The 18694-nt window shown below is 45.6% G+C and overlaps 1 protein-coding gene across 1 annotated transcript in view; it reads right to left on the reverse strand.

Moving 5' to 3' along the window:
• LOC145348284 (vitellogenin-like) overlaps nt 1-18694 on the reverse strand; it is a 75221-nt gene that overhangs the window by 47268 nt on the left and 9259 nt on the right. Inside the window, exons 4-13 of the mRNA XM_080196486.1 lie at nt 17436-17687; nt 16613-16774; nt 15287-15435; nt 13915-14065; nt 12156-12310; nt 5214-5379; nt 3048-3173; nt 2404-2622; nt 1603-1820; nt 1401-1498 (exon numbers count right to left, since the gene is read on the reverse strand). Coding sequence (XP_080052612.1) covers nt 1401-1498; nt 1603-1820; nt 2404-2622; nt 3048-3173; nt 5214-5379; nt 12156-12310; nt 13915-14065; nt 15287-15435; nt 16613-16774; nt 17436-17687 — 1696 coding nt within the window. The remainder of the gene's footprint in view (nt 1-1400; nt 1499-1602; nt 1821-2403; nt 2623-3047; nt 3174-5213; nt 5380-12155; nt 12311-13914; nt 14066-15286; nt 15436-16612; nt 16775-17435; nt 17688-18694) is intronic.

Below are 18694 nucleotides of genomic sequence, written 5' to 3' on the forward strand. Positions count from 1 at the left end.
AGGAAACCCACACAGATACAGGAAGAATATGCAAACATCACACAGTTCCCTAAAGTTGGGATCAAACCCAGGTCCCTAGCACTGTGAGGCAGCAGTGCTAACACTGTGTCACCGTGTTGCCTATACATACTGCCTCCCTGTATACTAAGGTCAATGAAAGGGCTGTTGAGGTGGTGGAAAGTTTAATCTGATCTTGGGAAGTAAGTACGACTCACCTATGATAGTAATCTGATTATGAATCATTAAATGACACAGCCAAGGAAGAGGCCAATCGACTCATTGCATCCGAGCTGGTCTTTGAAAGAGCTATCTAGTGATTTCCTGCAGATTTTCCTCTATCAATTACTTATCACTTCCCTTTTGAGTTATTGGATCAGCTTCCTCCACCTCAGCGCATTCCAGACCACCAGATCCCTCTGCAGAAAGAGTCTTAAAAATAATGGAAGGATGGAATAGAGTAGAGAGAGGCAGAGTAAATATCCTTTAGTCAAAGAGTTAGGAGGAAATCCATGCAGACACAGGGAGAAAGTGTAGGCTCTGCACAGACAGTGACCCAAGATGGGAATCGAGCCATGGTCCCAGATGCTGTGAGGCAGCATTATGCCACTGTGGGGGATTAGCATGGAAATGGGCGGGGTTATGGTGTTTGGTGGGTGAGGGGGTAAGATTGCCTTTTTGAGGCTCAATGCCTACTCAGTGGGTCGAATGGCCTCCTTCTGCACTTTGATGATAAAATACAGAAGATAAAATTCCTGGAGTAACAAGACCCTTGATTTTGGACCCCTGCATTCTCTCTGCTATTAGCACCCGTAGAAATAACCCAGCATACAATGGGGCCATTCTGACTATCTCACCCACGCCAACCCAAAGGCACCCAGGTGCCCTTTCTAATCCCTTCTTGCTGCACATCCATCGTCCTATTAAAGAACAAAGAAAATTACAGCACAGGAACAGGCCCATCGACCCTCCAAGCCTACATCCACCAGGCTGCCCGATTGAACTAAAACCCCCAACCCTTCCGGGGACCATATCCTCAATTCCCATCCTATTCATGTCTTTGTCCAGATGTCCCTTAAAGCTCACTATTGCATCTGCTTCCACTCTCCTCCAGCAGCGAGTTCCAGGCACCCACCACCCTCTGTGTCAACAACTTACCTTATACGTCCCCTTTAAACCTTGACCTCGCGCCTTAAACCTTTGCCCCCCAGTAATTGACTCTTCCACCCTGGGAAAAAGCTTCTGACGATCCACTCTGTCCATGCCCCTCATAATCTTGTAGACTTCTATCAGGTCTTCTGTTCTTTGAACTATTTCCCTTTTGGGCTTTAACATGGATTGTCTACTGATTGTTTCACTGGGAGAGATAAACCTTTCTTTTGGCTGTTTGGTAGCATACTTACAGTAGAATAGGTCAGGGTGAAATACTTTGCTGAACCGGAAGCCAAGTCGCTCAAATCTGGGGCTTATGAGTTTTGCAGCTATACTGCAGCCAGCTGCCCTGTTGAAATGAAGAGTAGATGCGCTTCAGTCATAAAGATAGCGTATTCATTCACCTGTGAATGACGTAAAATTCCTGCAGCGGTGGCATGTTTGCGCACTTACACGGAGCTGAGAGAAGGGAGTGAACTCCTCGCGAGGGATTTGAATTGCGAATAAGCAAAACTTGCCACCTGCAAACTGGGCTCCTTTAACAGGGAATTTGTGAGGACTAACAATGAGTTCAGAGATGGCTTCGTGTACAGGAAAATTGCACAGGCAGACATCCGGAGCTCAGGGTGATTTCCTCGATTCATGAATAGCTGAATGGTGATGGCTCGTACCTGGGTGAAAAGAAAGAAATAGTGATTTAACTACCGGTGTTGCCATGGCAGCATGTGGATGGTGCAATCATTTTATCTCCCATTTTGATTGATGTCCTAATGATGTATGTATCTTAGCCTTTCCAGTCCGCGATGCCTGGGATTAAGTAGGAAACATGGAATTATCTCCCCAAAAAAGCAGGGGACGTTGAGTCAAGTGTGTTGTCGCTGACGGATATTGGTTCAGTAAAGGATAAAGGAGCATTCGTGAATTGAATATAGGTCAAAATGACAGAACAAGCTGCCATTTTGTTCTGCCATTTTGGCAGAATGGCCTCATCCTATTCCCTAACACGATCCTACATGTTAAAAGGAATGTGGAGAAATGGAAGGAGATAAAACAGCAGACAAAATAGGTTAGTAAATTGAGAAACACAAAACAAAAAAAAAATTCTCACATACAGCTCTGACATAGAATGGTTGTTAAATCACAGCGAAGTCTTCAGTGTTTACAAGATTTTAATAAATGGTGAACACCCCCATCCCCAATGCTATTATCATGAAATTCTTAACTTGTGTGGAACACCTTGACATTTTACTTTACCTTTCCTGGGTCTTTCTTTGCAATGTTCCTCAGAGCCATGAGACCATCGACCTGGAGTTTCAGTGGGATACTGGCAGCTGCGGTGCTGAACCCAGGTAATAGTTTCATGATGTTCTTGACGCTGGTTGGCTGCCCTGCATTGCCGATCGCCTTGAGGCCCAGGACAATGTCTTCCTCATTGGCCTGGGCAGTAGCTGCAGTAAGCAAGTCGTGGAGTGGCTGGGAGGGAGACATGTGCAGAAGTTATATCAACACTGTGCAGTCATGGGCGGTGAGTGAATTGTACCAGCTAATAGGGAGGCGATGGCCTCGTGGTATTATCACTAGATTATTAATCCAGAAACTCAGCTGATGTTCCAGGGGCCCAGGTTCAAATCTGACCACGACAGACGGTGAAATTTGAATTCAATAAAAATCTGGAATTAAGAATCATGATGACCATGAACCCACTGTCAGTTGTTGGAAAAACTGGTTCTTTAGGGAAGGAAATCTGCCATCCCTATCTGGTCTGGCCTACGTGTAACTCTAGACCCACAGCAATGTGACTGACTCTCAACTGCCTTTCAAGGGCAACTTGGAATGGGCGATAAATGCTGGCCAGCCAGCAATGCCCATGTCCCACGAGCGAATAAAAATAAACTCACCTTCAGGAGAGTATCAGGGCATATGGCCTGCTTTGCACAATATCTGAAAACCATCGAGCCATATCCAAGGTGAACAATCCGGCGAAGAATGGCAAACTGCTGCACGTGAGGCATTCCAAATAGTTCCTGCAGAGAAAGCAATCTGCTTAGCACTGAGCATCAGAACCACCTTTCTGCCCTGCCTGTTTTCTGAAAGGTGCAAGAATGGAACCAGGGATGAGGGGCATCAACTATCTATAGAGAAATTGGGGTTCTTCTCCTTAGAGTAGAGAACATTAAAGAATGATATTCAAATTCCAATTCTCTCCCTGCACCCAGTGGGGCAGACTTGTGTCTGCTTCCATAGCTGGTAATTCCTGGAATCGGTTGGTAGTTGGTTGCCAGAGGCCGATAGCTTGAGGGGCCCCACTCCACATCATCCATAACTGACCAGGAGTCTCTCCTGCCTTCCAACTGGAGGGATTTGCAGGTGACACACTCAGACTCTTTCACTGCATTATGAACGCTTCTTCAGCAAGGATCTTGTGGTATTGCCATTAGACTATTAATCCAGAAACTCAGCTAATGTCCTGGGGACCTGGGTTCGAGTCCCGCCACGGCAGATGGTGGAATTTGAAATCACTTAAAAAAAATCTAGAATTAAGAATCTACTGATGACCATGAAACCATTGTCGATTGTGAGAAAAACCCACTGATGTCCTTTAGGGAAGGAAATCCTGATCAGATCTGGCCTACGTGTGACTCCAGATCCACAGCAATGTGGCTAACTTTGAACTGCCCCCCAAGGGCAACTAGGGATGGGCAATAAATGGTGACCAGCCATGCCCATGTGCCATGAATGAATAAAACAAAAAATCAGGTCCTAGGGTGGGACTCCATCCCAGAGCTTCTGGCTCAGAGGCAGGGATGTTATCTGCTATGGCAAAAAACTACCTAAGGGGTGATATAGAGATGTTCAAAATCAAAGAATGGGCAATAAATGCTGGTCGAGCCACATCCACATCCTGTAAATGAATTTTTGAAAAATGAAGATGTTTGATCAAATAAATAAGGAGAAACTGTACAACGGCAGAAGGGTTGGTGAACAGAAGGTACAGATAAAAGGCAAATGAACCAATGGAGAAATAAGGAGATTTTTTTAAATACAGAGTTGTAAGAACATAAGAACATAAGAACATAAGAAATAGGAGCAGGAGTAGGCCATCTGGCCCTTCGAGCCTGCCCCGCCATTCAATAAGATCATGGCTGATCTGTCGTGGCTCAGTTCCACTTTCCCGCCCTCTCCCCATAACCCTTAATCCCCTCTCTTATCAAAAACCCATCAACCCGCTTCTTAAAAATATTTAGCGAGGCAGCCTCCACCACTTCAACGGGCAGAGAATTCCAGAGATTCACCACCCTTTGAGTGAAGAAGTTCCTCCTCAACTCCGTTCTGAACCGCCCCCCCTTTATCTTGAGGCTGTGCCCCCTAGTCCTACTGTCTTTTTTGAGCGGGAAGAGTCTTTCCACCTCTATCCTATCCATCCCATTCATCATCTTATACGTCTCAATGAGATCTCCCCTCATTCTTCTAAACTCTAACGAGTACAAGCCTAGTTTATTCAGCCTCTCCTCATAGCTCAACCCCCTCAACTCCGGTATCAGCCTAGTAAACCTCCTCTGCACTCCCTCCAAGGCCAAAATATCCTTGCGCAGGTGCGGCGCCCAAAACTGCACACAGTACTCCAGCTGCGGCCTCACCAATGCCCTATACAGCTGCAGCAAGACCTCCCTACTTTTATATTCAATCCCCCTCGCTATGAAGGCCAGCATCCCATTCGCCTTCCTGACCACCTGCTGCACCTGCAGGCTGGGTTTTTGCGACTCATGCACAAGGACCCCGAGGTCCCTCTGCACCGTCGCCTGCTGCAGTTTTTCGCCCCGTAAGTAATAGTCCTAATAGTCCTAGTGATCAGTAATATATTTTCCTGAAAGGGTGGCAGGAGCAGATTCAATAATAACTCTGCAAAGGCAATTGGACAAAATGTGAAGAGGAAATTTGGAGAGAGAGCAAAGAGTGTGACTGACTGGATTACTCCTTCAAAGGGCTACCATAGGCACAATGGCCGAATGGCCTCATTCAGTGCTGTATCTTTGTATCTATGAGTAAACACTGTTCATACTCACTCTGACTATGGCTAGGCTTTGAAGGTTGGCTGTGATTTGATGCATCGCAACACCCAGAACCTGAGCTGCATCAACCATAGTGATGTCCAAATTCTGAAGTTTGATTTTGAGGAATCTCAGGGCACTGGTCGTTCCGACAGCAGGAAGTGCATATAGAATCCAACGCCTAGTGACACAAGGAGAACATTTTGTTGCTTTTGTAGATTTTATTTAGTCTCCTGTTGGCCCATTCGTAATGTGGAGATGCTGGCGTTGGACTGGGGTAAACACAGTGAGAAGTCTGACAACACCAGGTTAAAGTCCAACCGATTTATTTGATAGTAAACTCACTAGCTTTCGAGGTTTGCCTCTTCGTCAGGTGAATGGAGAGTTCTGGCCTCAGACAGAGCATATAAAGCACAGACAGTTTACAGATTACTGATTAGAATGCGAATCTTTACACCTAACCTGCTGTTCAAGTCTTAAAGTGGCCAACAATGTGAGTGGAAGGAGCATTGAGCACAGGTTAAAGAGATGTGTATTGCAAAACCTCACTTACTGTACTGTCTGGAGACAATATACATCTCTTTAATGAAACAGGTTTTCTTTATTCCCTCACGGGATGTGGGCATCATTGACTAGGCCAGCATTTATTGCCCTTCAGAATGTACCACCTTCTTAAACCACTGCAGTCCCTAAGGTGTAGGTACACCCACAGTGGTGTGAGGGAGGGAGTGCCAGGATTTTGACCCAGCGACAGTGACGGAATGGCGATATATTTCCAAGTCAGAAGGGTGAGGGCCTTGGACGGAACTTGCAAGTGGTGATTTTCCCATGCACTTCTTACCCTTGTCCTTCTAGGCAGTAAAGGTTGAGGGTTTGGAAGGTGCTGCTGAAGGAGTCTTGGTGAGTGGCTGCAGTGCGTCTTGTAGATGATGGACACCGTGGCTATTGTGCATCAGGGATTTAGACGGTGGTGGATAGAGTGTCAATCAAATGGGCTGGATGGAGTTGAAATTCTTGAGTGCTCTTGAAGTGACACTCACCCAGGCAAGTGGGGAGAGTTCCACCATGCTCCTGATTTACGACTTTTAGATGGTGGACAAGTTTCAGGAGTGAGGAGGTGAATTACTCACCACAGGGTTCCCAGCCACTGACCTGGCTGGTCCAGTTCAGTTTCTGGTCAATGGTAACCACCCCCCAGCTCCCCATGTGATGCCATTGAATGTCAAGGAAATTAGATTCTCTATTTTTAGTGATGGCTGTTGTCTGACGCTTGTGTAGTGCAAATGTTACTTGCCCTTATCAACACAAGCCTGATTGTTGTCCAGGTCCGACTGCATGAATCAAGGCTGTAATGAGGTCAGGAGCTGAGTGACTCTGGTGGAACACAGACTGGGCGTCACTGAGCAGGTTATTGCTGAGCAGGTGCTGCCTGATAGCACTGTCGATGGATAACCCCTTCCATCACTTTACTGATGATCGAGAGTAGACTGATTGGGCAGTAATTGGCCAGTTTGGGTTTGTCTGTTTCTTGTATACAGAAAACATAGAAAATAGGTGCAGGAGGAGGCCATTCAAACCTTCGAGCCTGTACCACCATTCAATATGATGATAGCGAATCATGATCTTTCAGTATCCCACTCCTGCTTTCTCTCCATAACCCTTGATCCTTTTAGCCACCAGGGTCATATCCAGTTCCCTCTGGAATATATCTAAACAACTGGCCCCAACAACTTTTTATGGTAGAGAAATCCACAGGTTCACAACTCTCTGAGTGAAGTAGTTCTTCCTCATCTCAATCCTGAATGGCTTACCTCTTATTCTTAGACCGTGGCCCCTAGTTCTGGACTTCCCTAACACCGGGAACATTATTCCCACATCTAGCCTATCCAGTCCCATCAGGATTTAGAACACAGAACATAGAACATAGAACACTACAGCACTAACAGGCCCTTCGGCCCAGAAGTTGCACCGATCACATCTATACCTACCAAGCCATAGAACTATCTGTAACTCCCAATGCCATTAGATCCCATATACTCATCCAGAAGTCTTTAAAAAGACCCTAGCGAGTTCGCCTCTACCACCACCGACGGCAGCCAATTCCATAAGAACAAAAGAACAGAAGGAAAAGGAGCAGGAGTAGGCCATCTAGCCCTTCGAGCCTGCCCCGCCATTCAATAGGATCATGGCTGATCTGAAGTGGATCAGTTCCACTTTCCTGCTTTCTCCGAATAACCCTTAATCCCCTTGCCTACCAAAAACGTATCTACCCGTGTCTTAAATATATTTAGCGAGGTAGCCTCCACCACTTCAGTGGGCAGAGAATTCCAGAGATTCACCACCCTTTGAGTGAAGAAGTTCCTCCTCAACTCCATTCTAAACTGCACCCCCCCCCCCCTCATCTTGAGGCTGTGCCCTCTAGTTCTGCTGTCCTTTCCGAGCAGGAAGAACCTCTCCACCTCTACCCTATCCATCCCCTTCATCATCTTATATGTCTCAATCAGATCCCCCCTCATCCTTCTAAACTCCAACGAGTACAAGCCCAGTCTATTCAGCCTCTCTTCATAGCTCAACTCCCTCAACTCCGGTATCAGCCTAGTGAACCTCCTCTGCACTCCCTCCAAGGCCAAAATATCCTTGCGCAGGTGCGGCGACCAAAACTGCACACAGTACTCCAGCTGCGGCCTCACCAGTGCCCTGTACAGTTGCAGCAAGACCTCCCTACTTTTATATTCAATCCCCCTCGCTATGAAGGCCAGGATCCCATTTGCCTTCCTGACCACCTGCTGCACCTGCAGACTGGGTTTTTGTGACTCATGCACAAGGACCCCCAGGTCCCTCTGCACCGTAGCATGCTGCAGCTTTTCGCCCTGTAAGTAGTAGCCCTTCCTACTATTATTCCTGCCAAAGTGGATAACCTCACACTTGCCAACATTGTCCTCGCCTACTCGCTCAGCCTATCTAGATCCCTCTGCAGACTCTCCACACCCTCCGCACAATTTACTGTTCCACTTATCTTTGTGTCATCAGCAAATTTCGACACCTTACACTCGGCTCCTTCCTCCAGATCATCTATATAAATGGTAAATAGCTGAGGCCCCAGCACCGATCCCTGCGGCACTCCACTAGTCACCAACCGCCAATTCGAATAGCACCCATTGACCCCCACTCTCTGCCTCCTATTTGACAACCAATCCCCTATTCCACTCACTCACCACCCTCTGAGTGTAAAACTTTCCCCTAACATCTCCTCTGCACTTGCTTCCCAGCACCTTAAACCTGTGTCCACTCGTAGCGACCATTTCAGCCCTGGGGAATAGCCTCCGAGAATCCACCCTATCTATACCTCTCAACATTTTATAAACCTCTATCAGGTCACCTCTCAACCTTTGTCTCTCCAGGGAGAAGAGACCTAGCTCCCTCAACCTATCATCATAAGGCATGCCTCCCAATCCAGGCAACATCCTTGTAAATCTCCTCTGCACCCTCTCAATAGCTTCCACATCCCTCCTGTAGTGAGGCGACCAGAACTGCGCACAGTACTCCAAGTGGAGTCTGACAAGGGTCTTATAAAGTTGCAGCATTACCTCCCAACTCCTAAACTCAATCCCTCGATTAATGAAGGCCAGTACACCATACACCTTCTTGACCACATCCTCCACCTGCGAGGCAGATTTAAGAGTCCTATGGACCCGGATCCCAAGATCCTTCTGCTCCTCAACACTGCTAAGACGCCTACCCTTGATATTGTACTCCTTCATCCCATTGGTCCTGCCAAAATGGACCACTACACATTTATCCCTGTTGAAGTCCATCTGCTACTTCTCCGCCCAGTCTTGCATCCTATCTATGTCACGTTGCAACTTCTGACATCCCTCCAGGCCATCCACAACACCACCAACCTTCATATCGTCGGCGAACTTGCTAACCCATCCCTCCACTTCCTTATCCAGGTCATTTATGAAAATGACAAACAGCAAGGGTCCTAGAACAGATCCCTGGGGCACTCCACTGGTGACCGACCTCCATGCAGAAAAAGACCCATCCACAACCACTCTCTACCTTCTGCAGGCAAGCCAGTTCTGGACCCACAAGGCCAAAGCCCCTTGGATCCCATGCCCTCTCACCTTCTCAAGAAGTCTTGCATGGGGGACCTTATCAAACGCCTTGCTGAAGTCCATGTGAACCACATCCACCGCTCTTCCTTCGTCAATGTGTTCAGTCGCATTTTCAAAGAACTCAACTAGGCTTGTAAGGCACGACCTGCCCTTGACAAAGCCGTGCTGATTATTTCTGATCATTCTAAACTTCTCTAAATGCTCATAAATCTTGTCCCTCAGAATCCTCTCCATCAACTTACCAACCACTGAGGTCAGACTCACTGGTTGGTAATTTCCCAGGCTATCCGTGTCTACATTTCTACATTTTACATGTTTCTATGAGACCTCCCCGCGCCCCCCAACTGATTCTTCTAAATTCCAGTGAGTACAAGCCCAGTCGATCCGTCTCTCTGTACATATCAGTCCTGCCATTCCAGGAGTCAGTCTGGTGAACCTTCGCTGGACTCCCTCATTAGCAAGCATGTCCTTCCTCAGATTAGGAGACCAAAACTGCACACAATATTCAAGTGTGGCCTCACCAAGGCCCTGTGTAACTACAGCGAGACACCCTTACTGCTGTACTCAAATCCTCTTGCTATGAAGGCCAGCATGCTATTCGCTTTCCCTGTCGCCTGCTGTACCTGCATGCCAATCTTCAGCGACTGTTCCACCATGACACCCAGGTCATGTCGCACTTCCCCTTTTCCTAAACTGCCACCATTCAGACAATAACCTTCCTTCCTGTATTTGCCACCAAAGTGGACAACCTCACATTTATCCACATTATGTTTCATTTGCCAAATATTTACCCACTCAGCCCCCCTATCCAAGTCACTCTGCAGCCTCTTAGCAATCTTCTCACAGCACACACTGCCACCCAGCTTAGTGTCATCCGTAAGGTACGAGCATGGGTAAAGGATTGGCTGACTAGCAGAAGGCAGACAGTGGGGATGAAGGGGTCCTTTTCAGGATGGCAGCCGGTGACTAGTGGAATTCCGCAGGGGTCAGTGTTGGGACCACAACTTTTCACTTCATACATCAATGATCTAGCTGAAGGAACTGAGGGCATTGTGGCTAAGTTCACAGATGATACCGAGATAGGTGGAAGGACGGTTAGTATTGACAAGATGGAAGATTGCACAAGGACTTGGACAGGTTGGGAAAAAGTGGAATACAATGTGGGAAAGTGTGCAGTTATACACTTTGGTAGGAAGAATAGAGATGTGGACTATTTTTTAAAGGGAGAGAGGATTCAAAAATCTGAAGCATAAAAAACTTGGGAGTCAAGGATTCTCCTAAGGTTAACTTGTAGGTTGAATTGGTAGTAAGGAAGGCAAATGCAATATTTGCATCATTTCAAGAGGACTGGAATACCAAAGCAGAGATGTACTGCTGAGGCTTTATAAGGTGCTGGGATATTTGGAACATCTTGAACAATTTTGGGCCCAGTATTGAAGGAAGGATGTAATGACCCTGGAGAGGGTCCAGAGGAGGTTCACAAGAATGATCCCAGGAATGAAAGGCTTGATATATGAGGAGTGTTTGTGGACTCTTTGTCCGCACTCAGTGGAGTTTGGAAGGAAGAGGGGTGATCTCATTAAAACTTACAGAATACTGAAAGGCCGGGATAGAGTGGATGTGGGGAAGATGTTTCCATTGGTAGGAGAGACTAGGATTAGAGGGAACAGCCTCAGAATAAAGGGACAATCCTTTAGAATGAAAATGAGGAGGAATTTCTTCAGCCAAAGGGTGGTGAATCTATGGAATTTATTGCCGCAGTGGTGGCACAGTGGTTAGTGGGTCAATGTCTGTGATGAGTCTGCACATTCTCCCCTTATCTGCGTGGGTTTTCTCCGGTTTCCTCCCACAGTACAAAGGACGTTGGTTAGATGCATTGGCCATGCTAAATTCCCCTTCAGTATACATGAACAGGCACTGGAGTGCCCACAAGGGAATTTTCACAATAACTTCATTGCAGTATTAATGTACACCTACCTGGGTCACTAATAAATAAGAAAAAAAGGCTGTGGAGGCCAGGTCATTGAGTGTATTTAACACAGAGATGATAGGTTCTTGATTGGTAAGGAGATCAAAGGTTATGGGAGAAAGGCGGGAGAACGTGGTTGAGAAAATTATCAGCCATGATTGAATGGCAGAGCAGACTTGATGGGCCAAATGGCCTAATTCTGCTCCTATATCTTGTGGTCTTATGGTGCCAACAGTGTGGGTTCAATTCCTGTACCGGCTGAGGTTATTCATGAAAGTCCCGCCTTCTCAACCTTGCCTTTTGCCTGAGGTACGGTGACCCTCAGACTAAATCACCACCAGCCAGCCCTCGCCCTCAAAGGGAGACTCATCCGGGACGACGGAAACCTTTCCTTTTAATGTTTATGTGTTCATTTTCATTGGTAGAGAAGATACCGCTGGGGTGTTAGGAACAAGGTCTAGCCGATGAGGGCAGTTAGGAAGCATTTCTTCACACAAAGGATAATGGAAATCTGTAACTCTCTCCCCAAAATGAAATGTGTTGAATTGAAAAATGAATTCACAGATTGATACAGTTTTTTTTGTATTCATTGAATGGGATTTGGCATCACTCGCAAAGCCAGCATTTACTGCTCATTCCTAATGACCCTTGAACTGAATGGTTTGGTAGGCTTTTTTAGAGGGCATTTATGAATCAGGCACCTCGATGCAGTTTTGTTAGATCAAGATTATTCGGAATCAAGGTGAGTGAATGAAACTCCGATACAGATCAGCCAGGGAGTTATTGAGTGAAGGAACTGCGCCTGTTCAATAAATGGTTCCATATTCAGTACGAAGCAGTCAGTTAGCAAAATGAGAGTGAGTGATTTACCGGAACTGGTTGCTGTAGGAATTTCCCCACGCTGAAGCAATAGTCTCCTCTGTCGTGGAGCGAAGAAGTTGTACAAGCTGCAAAAATTTAGCGGGCGTGTCAGAATGCACCTTCTCCTGATTGTGCAATTCCAAGTTTTTCAAGGTTTCCAGGATCTACAAGGATAGGAAATTTAGACAGAATGATTTGGAATTCTGCAACACTGAAACAGGTCATTCAGCTCCTCTGGTTCATAAGCATCCTTCAGCCCTCCTCTACCTCATTCTTCCATTTCTTCCTTTCCCGCATATCTATCAGGCCTTACTTTGAAAGCAGCCCTGCTGTTCACCTCAACTACACCACGGAGTAATGAATTCCGCATTCTCTTCAAGGCTGGCACTAAATTCCCCATTGGAATTGCGGGGACTATCTCACAATAAGGATGCCAAATTTTGGTCTCCCCAAACGTGGAAACATCACCGCGTCTACCAAATCAGGGCGCACTCCAGCGTCGTTCACATGTCACATGTGATATTAAGTTAACTTGAGGAAAGTGAGTTGTCAGGCTGCAAATAGGCTGGCTATGTGACTGGACCAGAAGATGGCAATGGAATACAGTGTGGCAAAGTGTGAAATTATTCATTTCCCTGGGAAGAATGGAAAGGTGGAATTGTTATAATAGCAAATGTTGCTATCTTGAGGGATTGGGTGATCGTGTAGCTGGATCACAGAAGGTTGATATTCCGGAATTGTAGACAATTTAGTAGATAAATGGTGTGTTAGTCCTTGTTACTAGGTAGGGGGATTTGGGTGTGTGGGGAGGTGGATATTAACATAAGTCAGTCTTGCTACAATCATATTGGGCTCTATATGATCAGATCATGCCTGGAATACAATCTCTAATCTCCCAAACCCAAGAAAGTTAGGCTTAGCACAGGCAGGGTGCTTTTTGGTCTGAGAAGGTTGTCCTGTGAGATGTTGGCTGAAATATTCTGGCCATTCATGCCTGCAGGATGTTCTTGTTTCCTGGTGATGTAGGGTGGATTCAGTAGGAAACCGTTGACAGTGGAGGGACCGGAAGATCCTGTCCGCAGCGAATGACATATCACCTCCCTCTATGAGAAACATGCAATGGGGAGGCCTATTTTCCCTGCAGTTTGGAAGAACGAGAGGTGCGATCCTTTGGCAAGTTCAACTGTAAGACATTTCTCTTGACTAGAAAGCCGATGGCTAGCAATCATAGACTAGGATTTTTCTGGTCCCATTAGTGATGGGCATCATCACAGGCAGGACAGGAAAATGTGGAGAATGGCTAAAAGTCAATGCTCCAAGTTTTCCCTTAGTGCCTGTGGCAATACTGGAAAACCCCTCCCATAATCTCAGAACAGTGGGACAGCTATCAAAGGCTGAACTGAGAAGGAATGCCTTCCCTCAGCGGGTTGTGAACCTATGGAATTATCTACGCCAGAGACCTGTGGGATGCTTCGTCAGTCAGTGAAATCAAGACTTAGACCAACAGGTTCCTGAGGGCAAAAGGAATCACGTTAAATGGGAACAATGCAGGAAATTGTTGGTGAAACCCAGCTCTAAATTGTTGGAATTGCCCAAGTAAAGTGAGATGAAGGAGCTCTGTGAGCCACTCCTGCTTCTATTTCGATGGGCTGAAGGGCCTCTATCTGCACTGTAGGGTTCTATGATTCTATTTCACACATTCTCATGGTCGTTCTCACTTCCCCAGATGGAGTAAGACATAAACGAGTATTTTTTTGGTGACATTTACCAGTTTTTCCAAATTCTGGGATTTCATTAATTTTATTGGTCTGCGAAGTATATTTTCATCAAAATGATATTTCAATGTTCCTCGTTCGACAAACTCAAGTTGCAGCTCACGTATTACTGCCGCCTTGATAGTCACCAGCCTGAGATGTTGCCTGTGAATCAAACAAAAGGGAGGTTTATGCGACGAGAAGAGAAATTCAAACTATGTTCGACAGAAGAAAATCAGGATTAGAAGTTGGAAATAATAAGGAGCTTTTCAGCAGAAGCCATTCTGAATTTTGAGAATAACTTGCATTCAGATTCAATCTCAAAATCGAAGTAAGTGAACGCAATTCTTTCACGAGATTATGGCTATCATCGACAAGGCCAGCAAGTGCTGCCCAACTTAGAGGGGGGGGAGGGTGCAGGGGTGGGAGAAATTACAAAATCTAAAGTAAAGGAGAGGGTACGGGTGCAGGAAAATGTTGAGGATGTCCCAATAATAAAAGGAGTAGGGGGCATGAGAGAGATAAGTAGCGTTCCTTCAAATAGGGTACAGATAAAGGCTGGGATAAAGACACTTTACCTGAATGCACAAAGTATTCGGCACAAAGTGGATGAGCTGGTGGCGCAGATCAGCATAAATGGATATGATCTGGTGGCCATTACGGAAACGTGGTTGCAAGGTGACAGGGACTGGGAGCTGAATGTCCAGGGGTATCAAATGTTTAGGAAGGATAGATGGGAGGAAAAAGGGGGTGGGGTATCTCTGTTAATTAAGGATAGTATCAGGGCGGTAGTAAGGGAAGACACAGGCTGCAAAGAGCAGAACGTGGAATCGTTGTGGATGGAGATAAGGAATAATAAGGGGAGGAAGACGCTGGTGGGTGTAGTCTACAGGCCCCCAAATAATAACTTAGAGGCGGGGCAGGCTATAAACAGGCAAATAAATGATGCGTGCAGGAATGGAACGGCGATAATTATGGGGGATTTTAATCTGCATATTGATTGGATGACACAAGTTGGACACGGTGGGCTTGAGGAAGAGTTCTTGGAATGCTGTCAATTGCATCGCTACGGGCCTGGAGTCACACACAGAGACCAGACTGACATGAATCAGATGGGCACTTACAACAATCAATGATAATTGTCATGGTCATAATCGCCTTTTGGTTCCAGATTTGATGAATTGAATTTAAATGTCACCAGCCGCCATGGTGGGATTTGAACCTGTGCCTTCCCCAGAGCCCAGCCCCCTGGATTATTAGCCCAGTGATGTTGTCACCACTTCACAATCACCCCACATGTATAATTACAGAGATCATGAGATTTTAAAATGTTATTTGAAGGAGTGAAAATTAATGGATCAATGGGGGGCCCTGTCAAGGACTAACCTTGCTTCCAGTACAGCGACTCCCTCTTGTTCATGGAACGGTGTAAACTGATGCACTTCTCGAACCCTGGCTTCCTGAATGGTTGCACCAGATGCTGTGGGTTTCAGGACAAAGGTGGAAGTAGCAGATGCACGGATATTCCTACTTCTCTGAAGGTAGGGAATAATATCGCATTACCGTTCTATGTACTGGTAAATTCAACGGCAATTTGTGCTCATGTAGCAACTTTAATGTAATAAAATGATCTACGGTGTTTCACAGGAGCCAAATGAAGAGGTGTTAGGAAAGCCCACCAATGCATCTACTTTCTCAGAAGACGAAGGAAATTTGGCATGTCCGCTACAACTCTCACCAACTTCTGCAGATGCACCACAGAAAGCATTCTTTCTGGTTGTATCACAGCTTGGTATGGGCTCCTGCTCTGCCCAGGACCGCAAGAAACTACAAATGGTCATGGATGAAGCCCAGTCCATCACTCAAACCAGCCTCCCATCCATGGGCTCTGTCTAAACTTCCTGCTGCCTCACAAAAGCAGTCAGCATAGTCAAAGACCCCACACAGTCCAGTCATATTCTCTTCCACCTTCTTCCGTCAGGCAAAAGATACAAATTACGTACCAAGGGACTCAAAATCAGCTTCTTCCCTGCCGTCAGCAGGCTTCTGAATGGACTTACTCCGCACTAAGTTGATCTTTCTCTACACCCTAGCTATGACTGTAATACCACATTCACCACCCTCTCCTTTCCTCCTCTATGAACAGTATGCTTTGTCTGTATAGTGCCCAAGAAACAATACTTTTCACTTCTTGTTAATACATGTGACAATAATAAATCAAATCAAATCAAATCAAAAAGACACAAAAAGCTTGATCAAGGAGTTAGGTTTTAAGAGAGTCTTAAAGGGGCAAGCAAGGTAGAGAGGTGGAGAGATTTAGTGAGGGAACTCTAGAATCTAGGTTCTGGACAGTAGATGCACATCCAGCATTAGTGGGGTAATTCTCTAAAACTAGACGGCATAGGTTTAAGGTGAGAGGGGAGAGATACAAAAATGTCCAGAGGAGCACCTCTTTTAACACAGAGGGTGGTAAGTGTCTGGGACAAGCTACCAGAGATAGTAGTAGAGGTGGGTACAGTTTTGTCTTTTAAAAAGCATTTAGACAGTTACGTGGGGACAAGTTCCATGGACTTATTTCCATGCTGTAAACCTCTATGACTCTGTGATTAAAATCCACGATTCTTAAGCTGCCTCGGGCGATTGGGGAGAGTGGAAGGTTTGTGGCTAACTGACTTTACCAGGACAAAAGGAATCTTAATTGATGAAGTTTACCTGCAGGCAGACAGGGCATAGATCTGCATACACGGAACCAGTGTACGTCATAACCTTCTCCTGACAATTGTTCAAGTCTTTTGATCTGGTGATAGTAATTCGTTGAGCTTTCTTGTTTTCTTGAACGATGTAATTTGTGAAGCAAACACCTTCAATTCCAGCCTGTAAGGAAAAGAACTGTCTTTATTTCAAGAAGGTCAAAGCACAAGAGCAAGGGAATTTTGCTACGATTGTGTAGGGCTTTGGTGAGACAACAACTAGAACATTGTGTACAGTTTGGGCTCCATATTTAAGGAAGGGTATACGTGCATTTGAGGCAGTACAGCCAAGCTTCACTAGACTGGACCATGGGGTCATCCCACTAAAAGGTAGAGTAAATTGGGCTTATAGTTTCCAGAATAGAGAAAATAGAAAGGGAATAGCACTGATGTCTACAAAATTCAATAGTGGGCTTGACAGGAGAAACACTGAGTGGTTCTGGCTAGGGGGAATAGGACACCAAGGTATATGTCAGCTGGGATTGAGATGAGGAGAAACTTCTTCACTCCGAGGGTTGTGGATCTTTGGAATTTTCTAACACAGACTGTTATGGATACTCCATCATTGAACATATTTAAGGCTGAGACAGGCATCTTTTTGGCCTCGCAGGGAATCAAGGATGGGAGAATGGAGCTGAGAGAGAAGATTGTATTGAATACAGGTTTGAGGGGACCTAAAAAAAACTGGGTACCTAAAAGAAACTGGTTTGAGGGGCTGTATAGACTACTCCTGTTCCTGTTTCTTCTGCTCTTTTATGTAACAAGGCAGGTGACTGCCAACATACCTCCTGCAACCCATAGAAATTTTGTGATTTCTTCATAGTGATTTGGAAAAGGTTGAGGATTCCTCTGTGGATGTTCAGGACATCTTCCTGCAAGTGTGCAGGGGCGTAGATCTTTCCCACACGGCCTTTGCTGTACTCAAACTTCACCGGTTTCATCAGCTCTGGAGCCAGTTTCTGCGAAAGTTTGCGTGCTGAGGTGAAGGAATCAATTGGCCAAATGCCATTGTACTCCTGAATCTGAGGGTGTGAGATCTGAGAAAATAAATGGAAGAAGTTGTGAGTTTATTCCAGGAGCTGAAAGCTGCGCACTGTAGAGAGGTTCAAAGGTTGCTTCAATGTTAATAAAAGACCGAATTTTTCAATGCTGTGAAACCCCCCAAGGCATGTTGCAAACGATTGGGTGGAGAGAAATGAACCCCAAGCAGAAATCAAGGAATCTAATGTGTGTCCAGAGATGAGATTTAAGAGGGCATGGATTCAAACTAATTGGCAAGAGAATCAAAAGCAATATGAGAAATAACTTCCTCATTCAGCGGGAAGCTAAGCTGGAATGCCCTGCCTGAGAGTGTGGTAGTGGCAAGTTTGATCAAAGCTTTCACCAGGGAGAGGAATGAAAGAGTTACATAAACAGGAAGAATGTGCAGGGTTACGGGGAGGAAGTGGGAGAAATGCACTCATGAATTGTTTGATGAGCTGAGATGGGCCTAATGACCACCATCTGCATTCTAACAATTCTGTGATACTGGGAATTTTGTTTTAGAAACATAGAAACTAGAAGCAGGAGAGGCCCATTTGGCCCTTCGAGCTTGCTCCACCTTGATCATGGCAGATCATCGAATTCAATATCCTTATCCTCCCTTTCTCCCATATCCCTTGATCCCTTTAACCCCAAGAATTATATTTAATTTCTTCTTGAAATCACGCAATGTTTTGGCCTCAACTACTTTCTGTGGTAGTGAATTCCACACATTCACCACCCTCTGGGTGAAGAAATTTCTCCCCACTTCAGTTCTAAAATATTTACTCCTTATCGTCAAACTATGACTCGTACTTCTGGACTTCCCGATTGGGAACGTTCTTTCTGAATCTACCTTGTCTAACCCTGTTAGAGTTTTATATGTTTCTATGAAATTCCCTCTCAATCTTCTAAACTCCAGTGAATCCTAACCGATTTAGTCCCACCTCATATGACAGATCTGCCATTCCAAACACCACATTGATAAATCTTCGCTGTATTTCCCCTACAGCAAGGACATCCT

This window comes from Carcharhinus amblyrhynchos, chromosome 9 (assembly GCF_965287045.1).
Source record: "Carcharhinus amblyrhynchos chromosome 9, sCarAmb.v2.hapA, whole genome shotgun sequence".
Classification (NCBI taxonomy): Eukaryota; Metazoa; Chordata; class Chondrichthyes; order Carcharhiniformes; family Carcharhinidae; genus Carcharhinus; species Carcharhinus amblyrhynchos.